At 43.8% G+C, this 18038-nt stretch overlaps 1 protein-coding gene across 1 annotated transcript; it reads left to right on the top strand.

Moving 5' to 3' along the window:
* Window positions 1-9033: 9033 nt before the first annotated feature.
* On the top strand, window positions 9034-17636 carry LOC104077021 (interleukin-1 receptor type 2-like; the record flags this gene model as incomplete). The annotated part of the gene is made up of 6 exons (XM_009578086.1): window positions 9034-9145; window positions 11035-11095; window positions 12699-12829; window positions 12926-13184; window positions 15817-15991; window positions 17462-17636. Coding segments are annotated over exons 1-6 (913 nt in total), but the record flags the coding sequence as incomplete, so codon positions are not given.
* Window positions 17637-18038: the final 402 nt, after the last annotated feature.

The following is an 18038-nucleotide window of genomic DNA, read 5'->3' as shown; positions in this document are numbered from 1 at the left end:
AGTGAACTCTGGGTACCTTACAGCTACCTCGCTCACCTAGAAAACCTGAGACCTACAACTTCATGAGCCAGAGTGCAAAGCATGAGGTTTGGCATGAAACGGATGCAAGGGCTGAATTGTTTTCAAACATGAGGTTGCCCTCGGGCCATGCGAAGCTCCATACGGTTGCGTGAGTAGTGCACGTACAGTACATTTTGTTCTGCAATCAGTGTCCATAGGTTTCATTTCACTATGTCCCGCATGAACACGGATTGCCGATAAGTGCTGTGAGTTCTGGTCAGCTGTCCCATCAAGCGTTGCTCTAGCGCCGTCCCGGATGTTTTCAGGAAACCCGTGCGTGTTCTGCACAGTGCCCTAGAAAGCACAGGACATCTTGGGCCCACCGGTGTCACTCCTGCAACACCACCGCTCCTGCAAATGGGTGCCTTTTAAAAATTCTGCCTCCTTGCAAGGAGAAATCCGTGATGTACTTTGTGGTCTTTGCAGTCAGGCATATAAACAAGGGACCGGTGAGTAGCTAAATCTAAAGGTAATGAGAAAGATGTAAGCAATCAGCTAGTCCTACCTCTGGAGATGGGTCAACCAGAAGCAGGCACAGGGGCTCAGTGCTGGGGGTCAGAGGGATGGGGTGGCAGGGAAAGACCTCCATTACATCAAAAGCCACTTGCCTCGGGCTGTGGGAAGAGCTTGCTGCAATGGCTTGCCAACATGAGAACTCCTGCATATAGACTTTGCTCTTTGCAAATTTGCTGTGTGTTGTTTGTGAACCCACTTGGTAGATGATGATGATGCATGACAGGGGAATGTGCAATGCCACCAAAAAGTGCCTTTCCCCAGCACTAAGACTAAGTGGCAAACGGGAAGTTGTTCATAACTAGACACGGCTGGATTTCTGGGGCTGCACAGTGCTGGATTCAACCAGTAGAAAAAGAATAAAGGGCACAACAGAAAATATGGTTACAGAACTTTTAAAGTTACAGAACTTTTAAAGTTCATATTATGCATACGCGTGGTTCTGGCTGTCCTACCTCAAGCGGGGTATAAAATTACAAAATGTACGCACGTGGGCAGCAAGACTGACAGAGGACCCGGAGCTGCGTCCCCTATAGCAAGGTTAGATACTTGATAGCACAGAGGAGAGTTGGCAGTTGGAGAATACGGTCAGGGCCGGAGGCTGGAGGTATTCCAGATTCCTGGAAGCCAGGTGGTTTTGGGATCAATCCTTTCTGGAGGCTCTGAAAGACCTTGATTGCTGGTTGCCAGAAAATACAAGAGGGGGAAAAGTCACACTACATGTGCCATGTTCTTATGTCTCCTTAAACATCGGCTGCAGGTTACTGTCAAGACCAGATACGGGGCTACGTGAACTTTCAGTCTGACTTACTGTGACTGTTATGACATTCTTATGGTTTCACATTCCCCAGCTGTCATGGATATTTCTCTGTGATACTGCAAGCCCCAATCCCTGACTGTTGGATAGCCTGTGAAGGGTCATAGGATCTTCAGAAGATCTGGAGATGTTTTCCATTACTTTGTTTATTAAGAAGCTTTTTCCCATACATGTATGTGTTGCTTTCTCTCCTGATGTCCCGGAAGTCCAGAACACCTTTTGTTCTTGGCTTACAAAGCTTTTTACTAACAAAAGAGTTAACTATTTCCTGAGTAAGCTGCAGTGTGTACATCGGTGTATATATGCACACAATGAAGCATGCATTTGCAGGACAGAAAAATAAAAAGTGGGTCTTGTGATCAAGGCTGAACATTGCTGAGAAACATCTTCATATCATGAGAGCTGCTGGCTGTGATGTGGACAGCCTTCACGAATGAACGAGGTACATGGCTGAGAGGCGTCTCTACAATGGTGCAAAGGTGGAGAATGATACAGTTGAATTCCTTATGGTAACAACAGCCTCTCCTGCATTTGTACCGTTCTATACACTGTCGGTCTTCTGTGTCCTGGCCCTACTTCTGCTCATGACCTACCTTTTACTGTGGCTGTATCAGTAGGTAACTTACCTCTGTACAAAATAAAGCTTCTTTTAATAGCAAAGGATAACAAAGTCCCCCATCTAAATACGTAATCTGGTTATAGCAGCCTGGGCATGACTGATAAGGGCGCAGGGAGGACAGAGGTCTGCAGAGAGGTGAGGGTTATGGAGGAGAGCGGGTTAAGAGATGGACAAGAACACGCATCAGAGGCACAGCAGAACTTGGTTCAGGGTGCAGATGAATTTACATCCACTTTGCTGCAGGTAAACTTGTCCCCTGTCTAGAAAGATCTGTTTCTGAAAGGGGCTTGATAATGTGCGTAGAATACTACAGGGTTCGCAAACCCTGCATTTTGTTTATTGAACATGAAACAGCTGAACCCAAAGCAACTTGAATTTACCCATGCCAGATCCTGAGTCAGGCATAAGCCCTGTTGAAAACCCAGCCTCTTTAGTTCATTATTCCTCCTGTGCACCAACTTCTGATGAAAACCCTTCTTACAAAAACATCAAAGTTGACACGTTAACAGAATCCTTTCCTCAAGGTGCTGTTTCTTCATCTTCTCAGAAAGAACAGCCTCAAGGAACAGTTCTGCCAGGCACTTTTCTTCATTACAACATTACAAGGTTTTGAAATGCTCATTTAGTAGAATGTTAAAACCGGTGGCTGTTTACATTGTTGAGAAAACACTGCATATCTCCCTTTGGCAGAAAGGGGAGATGTGCAGTGCCAGAAAATTTCAGACTTTTCCTCTGTTCCACCAAGCCTTCAGAAATAAGAATAACTTGATGATTTGAGGAGATACTAGAAAAATCATTCTCTTCTATTATAGCAGTGATTCTGGAAAAGTGAAGAAGTAAATTTATCCTAAGACAAAGAGACAAGTGGTCTGAGCAAGCTCTGGAGGGTGGCATCCTAGTTCTGATCACTCTGTGACTGCCTAGCTGCAGGGGCCCTGCAAGAGCTGTCAGCCTCTCATGAACATGGTATCACCAGCAAAATTGTTAATGGATTTTTGACCTAAAATGACACAGCACTGCTGCTACTGAATTTTTTAATGTTGTAGAACTACATAAAGTAAATACTTTTTAGTGTAGTCCTCAGGTTCTCACTATACATGTAAACTTCACTAAAATGCTATTAGCTGTGTTATTAAGAAGTAAACTTCTTCTGGCTGGTCTTTCGCTGTAAAATAGGTTTGAGTTTCTGCAAACATTTGCCAGTTTACCCTGAACAGTTTTGGCCAGATTACCAGATGTGTCCCCTGGTGAGCGCAGCCAGCAGCCTGTAGCTGTTCCACTTTGCATGGGGCAATGAAAAAACAGACAGCAGAGCAGGAACAGAAATCCTGCAGGGCTTTCATTTCCACCCTTCCTTTGGGGACTTTTGTAATTGGAATACAACCCTTTCCCCTCAGCAGGTGGCAGCCTCTACATTTCTCCATGTATGGATACATACATGTCTCTAATTTTTTCTTTTCTTTCTCTTTGTCTCAATCTACATATCGAAAGAGAGAGAGAGTTTCTAATGAGTCTAAAAATTACCATTGGAGTGCCAAGGTGTATGTGCCTTCTTACATATCTTCTTATCTCTTATCTCCAGGATTTCTCTTGGATATTTTAAAATCCAGCAAAAGATCCTGTGACTTCTGCCTGGCATACGTAATTACGATCCTCTCATCTCAGGCCAGCTTCATAAACACGTCGTGAAACAAGCAGCAGCTCTGAACCACTGAGGAGCAGCAAGATAGACACCCTATTGCTGAGTGCTGTGTCCTTGCTGTGCAGAGCCGGCCAGTTGCAACTTCAAGGGAGCCAACGATGGTTAAAGGTTCCAAACAGTGCTGCCATATCATTATGGTATCAAATGGTTAAATTCAGTTCCCCATTTTTTTCTTTTGTTCCCGTAACTATGGTATCAAGCCAAGAGCCGTATCAATTATTCATACATCCTGCCGAAACCACTCTCCCTGGGAAGCCTATTCACAAGAACTTGTACATTGATCAGAATAGTAACTTGTAAAGGTCCTGAGATCTTTCAGCTTTCCGTGAAAACAAAGGGAATGGCTCAACACTTGTGAGAAGGTCAAGTTTGATGAGCTGTCCTTAAAGTAATTGCAGGGCTCTGCTGGATGAAATAAATGAGATAACAGATCCTGGAAGCTAGAGCCAGAAGAACCAACAGGGATCTCAGTTTTGTTGGGAAAGAAGCTCTCAATCCAGCGATGTTTTGAAGGAAAAACCCACCGCTTTCTTGCAATCTTTCATTAAAGTTATCCGAATTTTCCTGAAAATGGCAAACCCTCGTGTTGGGTTCTTCCTACTTCCAATTAACTAAGTCCGAATGAATGCTTTTCCAGCTTGTCATTAAGGAAAATTTGCATAGCAAAGCAATATTGTTGTTAAAATCCCTTCTTTTTCTTTTCAAAATAGAATTGATAGCAATGATTTAAACAAATAACATTAAATATTGTCTTGACTTCCCATCATGTGTAAAATCCTCCCAAAGCTTTTAAAAACCAGTTGCTGAAATGATGAGTTCCCTTTTTAGCTGGTACAGAACATCATGTGCTGGGGAAGGGCTTAGCTCAATGCATTTGAAGGCTGAAATCCTGCTAAGATTAGTTTTGCTGCCCCGTGTGTATTTGTACTCCTGTTACGTGGTCAGACATTATGAATATAACAGAACCCTCCAAGCTCAGCTAACAGTAACTGTTTTTATTAAAACAAATGTGTTCATTAACCTGAATGAATGGTACAAAATCTTACTTTCTTCAGTGCTTCACAGTGTATGTGCACCAATTGAACAGATAAGTAGAAGATAAAAATAAGCCTACCTCATCTTTATTGCAAGAAATGCGATCTTGCAGCATCACTTTAGGTTGCTCTTGCATTTCTTCTTTAGGAGGACAACAGTGATGTTGGGATTGGCTCTTCTTCTTCTGGCTTGATTTCTCCTAATTCCTCTTTTCAAATATGCTGATTTTTGTTCCCCCATTGAGAAGCAGTATCTGTTGCATCTATTTATATGTTATTCATTTATTTCTAACCCCTTTCTTCTATTATATGGCTGATCCAGAACAAATGTACCTTGTCTTATTTTTTCTCAAGCAACTCTTGATGCCAGTCAGAATTGCTGACCACCGTGACACTAAACACAGGACAAGTACTAAGGAAGAACACCAAGTACAACTGAAACTTTCGTGTCATTATTTCTATACCATATGCACTTTCATATGTTTTGCACTGTGTCCTCCACCCCAGCCCCCCACAACTCCTGTGATAATGAATTACACATCGAGGTAGTGGAGTAGGAAAGAAATGCCTTGGGTAACTGTATCCCCTAAGTGTATTTCATTCTCCTCCTTCTTAAAACAAGTGCGTGAAATATACCTGTGTGTCAGAAGGATAGTAAACCTAAGATAAACGAGGAGATTTACTGCCTGCATTAAATAAATCACTTCATCTTCTTGGTAAGACGAAGATTTATTCAGGAACATGTAATAACAAATGAATGGTTAATATTACCCTCCCAGTACACCTATAGTAATGTATGGTCCATACCAGCTCAATTTTTTCCTAATCATAGGACACATGTTTGTCACTGTTTTTCATAGCTATGAAGTTACTCGTTACCAATTAAATTTAAGTTCAGCTAACAAAAAGGCAATCATGAACAAAAATCTTTGTCATCTGTTTTTCTCTTTGCTTCTGGAATTCCCTGTTTGCAGTGTTGGCTGCTTAAACCAGGCACTATAACTGATTTAGAGATGTTCTGTTGTCCCTGTTGTTCTGGCTCATGTAACTCTATATGACTTCATGCTCCTCAACTGGACACAGTTCCTCCCCCGTCTACTGTTACCGTGGGCTTTTTGTAGTCACTGCTGTGTTTTTAAATCATTCTACACTTTTCACATGCAAGACCCCACAGCACATTATGTTGCTTCATATATAAAACGACTGATCAAGATTGTAAGCAAACACTACGATTTTGGAAGTGGAGGGGAAAAAAAAGCTACTCAGCAGTCTCAGGTTTGCTTTTTTCTAGCATGTCCCTAGTTCCCCTACTGACTCACTGCCTGCGGTCTGAGAAGATGCCATAGCTGTGGGAAATGTCTGCTGGCTGTTCTCCTTGGCATCATTAGCTCCCAGTCAGCCCCACCGGTCAGCCCTGACACGGTGAGTGACCATGTCGGTGCTGCAGCTTTGCCTAAAGCGCTGCACTGAGGCATGGTAGATAATGGATGCTGTAAGCTTATTCCATCTGAGCAACGGGGGTGGCTGGTAGCTTGGGGAAGTGCGTGGTATGAGCTGCAAGTTGTGGTCCGCCTGCCTTGTCAGTCATCGTCTGCAGATCTGCCAAGAAGTACACATGCATCCGTGCTTGCATTTCAGCAGTGATCCTACTGATTTCACTTGCAGCATGTAACTATCAGCATCTGAGGTTTTACACTAGTGAAGCCCCGGTTTGACACACCATGAACAAAACTCAGCATGTGTATACATAATTTTATCCATGGGAGAAGGAAGGGCAGTTAGGGATATTTTTTTCACTTTTATTGTAATTTTAGAGAGGCATTCAGATGTGGTGATGGTGAGACTGTCACTATTTAGTAATTTAGATTACCCTCTCCAGTTCAGTGTACAGGGACAGAGATAGCACTTTACCTCTACAACCTTCAACAGACTCAGCTTTGCAACAATCCTCCTTCACTGCTTGTCCACATTGCATCGTATGTCATGTAGACTGTGCCAAAGTATGGTTTTCTCCCTTAAATAAAAAGCCATCAAATCCCACTTTTTTAGAAATCATTTCTTTATTTCACCAGTCTATGTCTGCGTGTCTGTGCACAGACAATTTAATCTGCTGCTGGCAGTCTGTGTGCAGCACTAGTGGACAAGATAAAGACTTTCCAGTGTCCCAGGCAGGTATTGCAAGCATGGGTATGATGTTTACATCACAGCTGACTGATGCAGGGTCAATCCAAACTCCATTTGTGGTGAGGGCAGGTGGGTCACTTTTTGTTGTTTGAAGTACTTCTGGCCTCGTTGCTGCTGGCTCTGGGCCTTTCTAGCCATTACTTTGTCCCTTGCAGCCTGTTGACTTCTACAATGAGGGTCTCCTCCTCCCTGCCTCTTCCAGCTCTCAACAGTGTAATTATTCTTCACAGGCTGCCTGGTTTCTTTCGCAGTGAAAGGGTCTGTGGAAATCCCAGGAGCCCATAGTGGGGAGGCAATCTGTAACCAAACTGTCGCTGCTCTGGCCAAATGAGCACTCCCTCCTGACAAAGTGTATGTCTCTTGCCCCATCTCCTCCTGTTTCTCCCAGTCAGTCATATACAACTGGTGCATGACAGCACTTATTTCTCTGGATAAGCATGCAAATTCCTGTATTCTTGGCATCTGTTGTGCATTGGGCTAATTCCTCTGTTTAGTCCTTCTCTTTCTGTCTCATCTACTTGGTGATTCTCAGAGTTGGATAGCTTCTTTTCTTCCCTCTCCATTTTTGTGCTCCCCAAGAGCCCATCTGGGAACTGTGCACAAGGACATTATAAATTATTAAAACCAGGTTTGCCCATATCAATAAGCCCAAGAACATGTGTTGGTGCAATAGTTGTGGTTTACTTTGCATCTGCTTGCCAGTCAGCTTTCAACATTCAATATTTCTTAATGCCTCGCCATCTTATTCTTATGTGAACCACAGAAATTGTCTCCTATTTTTAATTGCGTGAAGCTGGCTCAGCCAAACTGAGTAACAGAATAAATAGCAAAATCCTTGTGAGTGCAGTTGCTGGATACCAATCATCATCAGCCACAGAGCCACTTGGATGAGTTCCTCCGGGACAGACAGCAGAACCTGCGAGTTGCTAGAAAATGCAACTGTCCCTTATAGAAATGATCTTATCCCCACTCTGTGATGCCTGAATTTCCATTTCCCCTTCCACGGACTAGGGATAATGAACAGACACACCTTGCTTGTGGAGGCCTTTTGAAAGCCTCTGTTGCAAGGAACTGCCAGAATGCTAAATATTACTTGAGACTTTGGTTATTTTATTGGGGTGTCCTAGGAGAGCAAAATCCACCCAAACGCGGCAAGGCAGCTGCATGTAGCCCTGGTGCAGGAAATAGCGATCCAGTGAGATGAGCAACGGGTGAGACATATGGAGAATAGCCTGGTCTTCAAGTTAGGAATTTCACAGCTATACTCCAGCATCTTGAGCTGTATAAATGAATCATCGGCACAGCGAAACCACAGAATGACACCAGCTTCCCTAAAAGAGTCTCTCTATATATATAGCTGCTAGACTTGCATATTTCTGTTTATAAATACTCAGTAATAACTGACCGCAAAGTGACATGGCCTTCTCAGAAGACAGCTCCTAAAAACATACTTGTATCTTTCATTTCTTCCTGAGTTGTTTTAAACCAGACTTTTGCACCTCCAGATACACTATTGAACTTAAAGTTCTGGTACTGGTGCATGTGATCAGAACATTTCCTGGGTAAAAAGACAGGACAGAGCTCTTCTGAAGAAAGTTGATTAAAAATGTTGATCCTTGCTAGGTGCTGCCTGGGAACCTCACTGCTACTCTGTAGCTATTTGGTTTTGCTTTAGTTTTCTAAGGCAGGACAGCATGTGTTACTGCACCATGAACTCTCTTTGAATCCTTTAGCCTGCTTCATCTATGTTTTCCAAGGGGCTGTGTTTTCAAAGAGTCTGGATTTGTAGAAGTGTGATGAAAACTGGTCCCTGGTGGTGTGTGCAGATGGGAAACCCAAAGCATTGCCTCACAGAGGGAAAGTCAGGCGGAGCCCAGTCCTTACACGTGTTGACGGGCAATGACAAGTTGACCAGTTAGCACGGATGTAGTTGCGAGCGAGCCCAAGGATGTGCTGCACCTGCCCTAGGCAAACTAGTCATGGGTGAGGTGGGAGCAGAGGACATGAAGTGCATGAAGGAAAGGGCTGGAGTGTGGTGGGGAAAGGCCACGAGGGGAGAGCTGAAGTGGCTGCAGTGGAGGGGGGGGTGTGTGTGTGTCAGGGCATGGGGCACAAATCTCCAGAAAAGCAGGTGATGCTAGTTCTGCTGCTCATTGAACAGCTTGCTGTCGGATGGCTTTACTCAGCGAATGCAATGAACGTGTTTGCAGCAGTTGGTAGGTACAATCTTTCCAAAGACATCAAACCTCATTTTCTGCATTTTTGCTCTTTTTGAGTCTGGTAAACGTCTGGGGTTTTTGCTGGGAACCTGCTCGGCTTTTGTGACCAGGGTTACCGTTAGAGACTCCCACCTCTATTGCGTAAGTCACTCATATAGTAACAGCCTGAACTTAGACTTAATATAACATAGGTCACCCAATCCGACAGCCCTTCTGTCTGGTTGCCATACAGTGAACTGGAAAAGGAAGGACTGAAATAATTTTATAATTCATGAGGTCAGATTCTCAGAATGAAGTGCAGGGTCTCCAGAAAGCAAGACCAGTGTTTTCATAGCCCAAATGTGGGAGTTTAGCATCAATGGAGATGAGTTCTTTCTTTTCACCGAGAAGACAGAGCACTACAGGGCAGTAACTAACTTTAGTTGCATTATCAGCCTTTCAGGTTTATGAATAACAGGACTGCTTAAGGAAAACTGGGAAGCCTGATAGCTGTAGAGACCCTTGCAATGACTGCATTGATCAGGGTATAGAAACTGTAAAGACCATTACAGATTGAAATATAGGGCTTTGTAATTTTTTCTTTTTTTTTTTTTTTTAATTTACTGAAGTTGCTGTAATCTGGTGGATATTCCGTGCACAAAAGAATATGTGCAACCCAAGCATATGACACATCCCCAAAGATCCAGTATATTAATAGACGTCATCATCTATACATTTCTTCTCTCCATAGTAGATGGCAGCATGGTCTCAAAACCTGATAGTTTTTCATCTCTTAAACAATATTCTGAGGTCTCCAGTATTACTAGCACTGATATTAGTTAAAGAAAGAATTAATGAATTATGGTAGGATTAAATAAAAAATGGTTCTTACGTGCTTACTGCAATGAACAGCTATGTTGCTTTTATTACTCAGTCATTATTTGCTTAGTGAGAGCACGACAAAGCCTGAGCCTTAGGCTAGGACCCCAGTGCTCCAGACCGGGGCTGCTCAGCTGAGGTTTACAAAGTCCAGGGAGGGGAGGGCATTTTACTGAGGTCTGCTAGCAGAGACCTGTGTGCTGGCTTCAGGTCCGGCGGGTCAGCCGGCCACCAGGCACTGCCTTCCTGGGCTGGCAAGGAGGCAGCGGGTGACAGCTGCTCCCTGAGGGATCGAGAGGCTGTTCGAAATGCAGGGTTGTCTGCCGGAGGCATCACATGTCAGGACAAGGCACAGGAAAAAATGGCTTGTGGTCCAGTTCCAGACCGAAGTCTTCCACTAGATCGCTCTCTTCTAAACAGGTGGAGGCCAACACTGCCACAATTCATAACCCGTTTCTTACCCCTTCTGCTCATGAGACGGGACACCATAATCTGCTTATATCTGTTAATTCGTTATACTCCATTGCAAAAAGAGCCTTAATGTAAGCTGTGACACTAAGATGGATGTTAAGGAAGGAAAGGGGAATCAGCCTGTTCGTGATTCACAAGCGATCTGGGAAATCGCGAAAGATTTATTTTGTCCACGAAGAACTTGCTAAATCACATTACGTGAAGACTGCAATTATTTAGCTGCTGACTATGCTGCAGGACACCTTTTGTTACCCATGAGAATTTTTTATTTGAGGTAGAGCGTGAAATAGTCATGTGAAGACATGAGTGTATGCAAACTACCGTTCGTCAGAAAAAGGGAAATTTAGTCATATATTTAGCAGTCATTTCCCCTTTTTTGGGAAATCCAGATACATATTTTTTGTCTCTCTGTGTCTCTGTTTCTCTCATCCTCACTCTACGGAAGGAAAGAAAGGTGGGTCTAAAACGTCGTTTGGTTCTGACACAAATCTGATTGGGCAACGAGAGACAAATTTCCGCTGTGTGTTGAGCTAAACCCTATATAAGGTTCTCACTAGCAATTTTCAGTCTTATATCTTTCCATGAGAAGCTAATGGCTGAAAGACTGCAGAACCACAGGTAAGTGAATCTGATGGAAATTTGGGAATGAAAACCTCCCCTAAATCCTCAGACTGTGTAGGGCTTATGGAGATTGCTAGATACTAAACCAAAGGGACTGGAAAGCTCTGAACAAAATAACCAAGTCTTTTCACCACGCAAAGGATCTAATGAGAGAGAAACTCCCCTGTTACAGGGTATTACATGTGAACCACGGGGCTTGTTAACACGGCAGACAAAGCCACTAGCACCTAGTCCAGGTGTAGCCCTGAGAGGGGCTACAGCTTCATGCCAATGCCCTGGAAACCCTTGCGGATCTAGTGGTAGGGCAGATGACCCATGGTTATGAAACGGTATTGTTGAGCAAGAGGCTGGCTTTGTGGTGTTGAAGAGATGACAATAAGCTGGAAATAGTTTATTATAGTCAAACTATCAGATGTCAGATAAATATAGCTACTAGAGCAGGGAGAAATTTGGATTAAAACCGCATTATAAATATGAGCATGATGGGATACACAGAAGATCCCTGAAGGTGAATACCTTCTATATTGGAAGGTATTCCGTATTGAATATCTATATTGGTAGAAATATGTTTTTGCCTTTGGATACAATTTGAAGTAGTTGGTCATTTAATATTCATCCTATGGGACAATCATAGTGTTAGGCTAATGTTAAACGCATGCAATTTACATTTCTGTATATAAAATGGAAATAGTATGTATCATGTACATACGTGTGCTGTATTGCACATAAATACCTTACATAGAGCATAAACTGGTGCCTATATATAGCATAGTTTTATGTATTTTTTGCCTGTGGTACAGGCAAACAGATAACACATAATCAATCAACTGAGTAGCAGCAACTGAAACCTCATGGTGGACCAGAAAGCATTCAGTGATGCATGCAGAAGCTGCCTTGCCCATGCCAGGCCAATACAGGTGACAATTAATGAACGACTGGCAGCAGATAGTTTTGTTTTCCCTTAGTGTCACCGTGTCTGATTTTTAGGACAAGTTTTTTGCCCCAAGAGAAACATTTGTTGGAGACTTTGAAAGCTTGGCTCTGGTTATATCAGGAAGTTTGCCTGCAGCTTGATCTATGCTAGCTGCCCTACTTCAGTAGCCACAGTGGGGAAGATAAAGTGACCCAGGATTTAATGAGGTCCCTACAACCTTGGGAGACCCCTGAAGTGATTGTTTAAGAGAGCTAAAGTCTATTCTGCTGCATCTTTGCTCCTGTGTTCACCCAAGCTACTACACTACAGCTAACTTGAAGAGGCTGACGTGTGCCTCTGTCACACCTTATTGCAAAATAAGCAGAGCTAGATTTTTCCACCCGCAGCTGTTGCACTGAAAAGCCGTGGGGACAGCAGCATCTTGTGGTTATGTTGTTTGCATCTCCTGGAGTGGAAGGAAAGGGACAGAAGTGGTGTGTTTGTGCCAAGCCAGATGCTCTTGTTCCACAAGTCAGCCCCCATAAACTAGGGATGAAGAAGCCTTTCAGCTCACTAAGGGTGAACCAAAGCTCACCAGGTCCGGAGTGAGGAAAAGAGCAGTTAACTCTTAAGTTAACATTGACTAGTTTCATTGTATCTTCTGTCTTGTAATAAACTTCCCTGTAGATTTCAAGACGCTTTCCCTCGGTCTTCTCCTTCTGATTTCCTCTGGGAAAAAATGCGTGGGCTTTTCTTTGTCCTGGTGATGTGCACAGCAGGTGCCTCTGCTTTCAGACTCCAGCAAGTCAAAAGCACAGGTAAGGGCATGCTTTTTGGTTTTTTTCTGTCTCCCTCTCCCTTCTTTTTAATGTGCCTGGCTAACAGTAATGTAAAAATATCTCCAATTTATATAGAAAACTGCCCAGATCACACCGTGTTTTTCAAACACTACTATGAAATGCATGGAGAACCTGTGGTCCTGAAATGCCCTTCCCCCAGATACAAACATTTGGATTTTTCTGCCTTGACCCCTAATATTACATGGTATAAAAATGGTTCAAACCCCATGGTATCAGGAAGAGATGAAGATCCAAGAATCTGGGCAAAAGGAGATGCACTCTGGTTTTTACCAGCAATGCTAGAAGACTCAGGAGTATATATCTGCATCAGAAGGTGGGTATTTAAAAGAAAATCCAGAGCATTAACAAGGTGACTATGTCTAAAATACATTAGGTTGATTCTAAACTCCAGTTATGTTCAGAGCATGTCTGGATAAGATCATTTCCTCGCTGACTTTATTAGAGAAAAAAATGTAGAAAGTCAGAACTCTTAAATGCATTGTGTGTCTCCTATAGATATATATACTGAAATCTGGATAAATCATGACACAGTATTGCCGCTCTGGCTACAACCTCATGAGGAAATTGTGTACAGAGAGTTTGTTCTAGCTTATTTATGAGCCAGTCAGGGCTATGGCAAACGGGGACACGCTGCAGAGGATTCTGCAGAATGCAACCCTCGTGTTACAGCTCCAGAGAAGCAAATAGCCTTGTTTGCCCTTCAGATTGCCTTACGAAGCATATACCAAGGCACCGTGGCTCTGCAGTGTCTTCCTTCTTCCCTCTTCCTTATCCCTGGTCTTTACTTTTCTTCTGCTTCACATTTTAAAACAGAATTTGATTGCTTTGGTATTGCTGGGAGATCTTTCATGAGACCCAACGTGTATTTACTAGACTGGTACCAGACTTGTGATATTGCAGTGGTTGAGACTTGAGCCATGGCTTTTTTCAGCCCTACTGGTCATTTTTTTCTGAGTGTTTAAAATCTGACAACCCATTGTACAGTATTGAAAGAGGTACCAGGGTCTGGATTTGGGGGGGACTGAGGAAGGCAAAAACGTGCATCACCATTAGAACCTGAACTCCAGAAAGTGTCCCAGGTCCTTGTCCCCTGCCAGCTCCTCCATCCAGTCAGCCTCCCAGTACACGCCTGGCAACTGGCACCTTGCTCCGGGGTCTATAGTGGAAAACATATCTCCACATCCCTGGAGCTGCCTGTGTAGAGCACAGTTTCCTTGCTGGCAAGGCACACCTGGTGAGTGATGTGTGTGAGCAGTAGAAGAGATGGTCACTAGTGATGTGTGTGAGCAGTAGAAGAGATGGACAGGCAGAACTCACGTTAATAAATCATGCTCAGCATATTGGGTTGGCTTTTCCGCATGTCTCAGCAGCGATTGCAGTGGTGGGGCAGAAGAGAAGACTTTGATAGAGAGGCCAGAATAACAAAAGGTTGCAAATATTGTCCTGGAGCACAGAGTAGTTGCTTGAGACCTTCAAGGTTTTTTAATCCCCTTTTTGGACTATTCTGCCTCAGTTCCTCAACCTATAACACTGTGGCAGTGTTACTGACAGCTATAGTAAAATGCTGTTAAACCTCTTTGAAAAAGATACGCAAAAGCCGAGTACATAGCTTCATCACTAACGTTATTACAGCATTAATAAAGTACAAACAAATTGTATTTCCTTTGCAAATCATCCCACAGGGAAGCCACCAGATTTTTTTTCAACACTCTGTAAAATGAGGGTAGAATCATAGAATCATAGAATCATAGAATCATTAAGGTTGGAAAAGACCTCTAAAATCATCAAGTCCAACTGTTAATCCAACGCCACCATGCCCACTAAACCATATCCCTAAGCACCTCATCTACACGTCTTTTAAATACTTCAGGGATGGCGACTCCACCACTTCCCTGGGCAGCCTGTTCCAAGGCCTGACCACTCTTTCAGTAAAGAAGTTTTTCCTAATGTCCAGTCTAACCCTCCCTTGGCGCAACTTGAGGCCATTTCCTCTCGTCCTATCGCTGGTTACTTGGGAGCAGAGACCAACCCCCACCTCGCTACAACCTCCTTTCAGGTAGTTGTAGAGCGCGATGAGGTCTCCCCTCAGCCTCCTCTTCTCCAGGCAAGTTATCACAGATCTCTGCTTCTGCTGAGCAAGTATTTTGGATTTAGATGTCCGACCTGCAGGTGACAGCCAGTCACAGTGCCCCAGCAGGAGCGTGAGTCTGTCTGCTCGCAGCCCCCAGCTGCTCTCCAGGAGGTTGCAGCCTGGACCCCCCAGCTTTGCTGTCCCCTGCAGGGGTCAGGCACTGCCCTGGGTGAAAGCATCTCCGAGGCAGGCTTTCAGAGGTCGGAAAGGACATAGTTTAAGCACCTATCTCCCCCAGTTTGGTCCTCCTTGAGGCTGGAAGCGATTGTCAGTTGGGGCCAGAAGGAAAAGTTAAATACTGTAAAGCTTTCAAGGAATGCCTTCTTTTCTGTGCAAAATAATATGCACGCACAGAAGTGCCTACTGATTGTGCAATAGTAACTGCAGATGTATTTTAATATATGCTTTAAGCTTCTTATTTCATCTTTAGGTCCCAATCATTAGGGTTTTCACAGTCAAGACCTCTTTCAAGGAAATGGTGGAGGGTTCATGACATACCTGCTACTGCTGAGGCGGACATGTTCCCCCTCCTTGCAAAATTAAAATCATGCCTTAGCCTAAGGGTGCACAGCAAACTTGGTGTACAAAAAAGAAAAGAAAAGACTGAAGCTCTGAGGCAGACGTGTCAGCAACATGTTTAGATTGTGCCAAAAAACCAGTACCAGTGATTTTCCAGGATCCCTCCTGGTATGATCTCAGTCTTGGCCTCTTAGAAACGGCTAAGGAGGGAAACGGAGCCAGGAGGAAACCAAGGGTGTCACTCGAGTTCCCCTTGTCGCTGGTGGGTGCTCACCTCTCCCCACTCTGTCTGCAGGAACTCCTCCTACTGCGCCGAGGTCTCCATCCACCTCACGGTCGTGGAGAAAACAGCTGCTCGGGAGATTGCCTATCTCCAGGTCCTCTTCACTTTCACCTCTGGAAAGATCGTTTGCCCTGATCTGTGGGATTTTACACCAAATAGGACAAGCTTGGAGCTCAAGTGGTACAAGGTAGAACTTTCACCTCCTCTTTGTGCAAAGCCTAATCCCAACCTGTTTGTAAAGGCACATACATCTCCACTTTCTGTTTCTCCTGAACATGACGTTGTTAAAGCCACATGACGATGAGCACAGCATAATATACTGGGAATTTTGGGGCAGACGTATATATTTTAAGAGGGGTTCTTTGGGGTGGACTCAGCACAGGGTGAAGTGCTCTGTGTGTTATATGCTCTCACTGGCAGTGTAACTATTTTTAAGGCTAGATTACCTACGCCGACTCCAGGCTTTGCCACTTCAGATTAGGCCCTTCTCTTTGGCGCTATGCTTCTTCTATGGCCCCTCGAGTGAATCCCATAAAGTAGGACCTCCCAGTGACGCTTCCCTCGTGTGAGCTGTTCAGATGGGGTAGCTTTCATTAATTAACTGGAATACAGCATTTGAAAATACTAGATTCATTGCACAATGCTTACAGTGTTCTCTTGCCTAACTTGCCAGTCCATGGTTTTTCAAGTAGGCAAGCCTGATTTTGCCTGTAAGGTTGAATATCCTCCACTTGATGATCCTCAACTGTACAATCTCACACTGGACAGCATGAGATTCTTCTTATATTTTCATAATACCTTGCTTTAGCTTTTATTTACACTCCCACTATGATCGTATGCTCTGCCCTCGTGCAGCTATCATTTTTACCATGGGATGCAATACCTAGGCTGGCTTCATACAGCAGTGCCTATGTCGTGATTGGTACCATACCAGCAAAATGTCTCTGCTCAGGATTCCCTTCAGAAGCAGGCTATAACCCACTTACTTATCTAAGTAAAAGGCTGCCCCCCTCAATATGGTTCTTGCTACAACTGTCAGAAAGAGCTAGCCTGCCTTCGTGGAAAAGGAACATCATTGCTCCTAGCAGGGCTCCAAACCTGTATGAACAGAGCCTGAGTGATACAGAGCAGGAATTTATCACAGTTTATGAGATCATGCAGGGTAACTAGTAGTTTTGTGAAACCCACATGATTACTAAAATGTATTTATCTTAGAAGAATGGCTTAGAATATTACTCTTATGAGGTCATGTATGAAAAGTAATAGTGTTGTGAAAATCTTCATGGTTACTAAAATGGTTTTGTCTTAGAAGAATGTGTTAGATGACTGCTCTTAAGAGAACTCAGGAAAGAGCCTATTATATCTTTTCCATCCTAAAATGTTCATTTTATTGAAAAGCTATACACAAACATTATAGATAGATTAAAAAGGCGATTCTTCACACTTCGTATAGTGCCTCAGAGCATTTTAGAGACGGATGGATACATGTTTGAAGAACTTGCCCTTTGGCGGGAAAAAGGAACTGGTCAGATTTCCCAGTAATAAGTGAACTTTTAAAAACAGAGAGACAAGGATAAGTAATTTTGTCTGGAAGTTACACAGAGTGTAACCAGACCTTTCATCTGAGCCGTAACACTGGTTGCTGTCCTTTCTCCAGGATGCTCTGCCTTTGGAAGACGACAATGAAAAATTCGTAATTCTGAAAGGTTCGTCTTCTCTGATCATGACTTCTGTGCTACCAACAGACGCTGGCTATTATACCTGCAAGATGTTGTTTCCGTTTGAAGGTGTAACGTATGAAATCACCAGAACAATTCAACTGGAGACTGTCGGTAAATATTGACACCTTAAGACATTACTGCACTTAATCTCTTCTTTGTTAATGAAACTCGGGAGAGGAACTCATACTGGTCCTCTCAGCACTGCCAAGGAAAGGGGGACGCCATGGGTGCTTGCTTTGGCACCGATGAGTTTCCCACAGCACCCCGGCCGGGCTGGGGCCACCCTTTGCCTGACTTGCAGCAGATTCGCGGGAGGCAGAACTCGATGTTGCAAGCGCCTGTGGTTGTTAAACCGAATAATTTATGTCTTGGAGGGGTGTGTGTGTGTGTGTCACTGCAAATGACTTCAGAGGCCTTAGGAAATAAAACATTTAATACTCGCTCGGGATGGGGGAAGGCCGCTATTTCGCAAACGGGCGACACCGGCTGGCCCCGCCGGCGGGGGGGCGCCTG

This window comes from Fulmarus glacialis, unplaced genomic scaffold (genome assembly GCF_000690835.1).
Source record: "Fulmarus glacialis isolate BGI_N327 unplaced genomic scaffold, ASM69083v1 scaffold6190, whole genome shotgun sequence".
NCBI lineage: Eukaryota > Metazoa > Chordata > Aves > Procellariiformes > Procellariidae > Fulmarus > Fulmarus glacialis.
The sequence above is the reverse complement of the archived record's forward strand: the minus strand, read 5'-3'. Positions and strand labels throughout refer to the sequence as shown.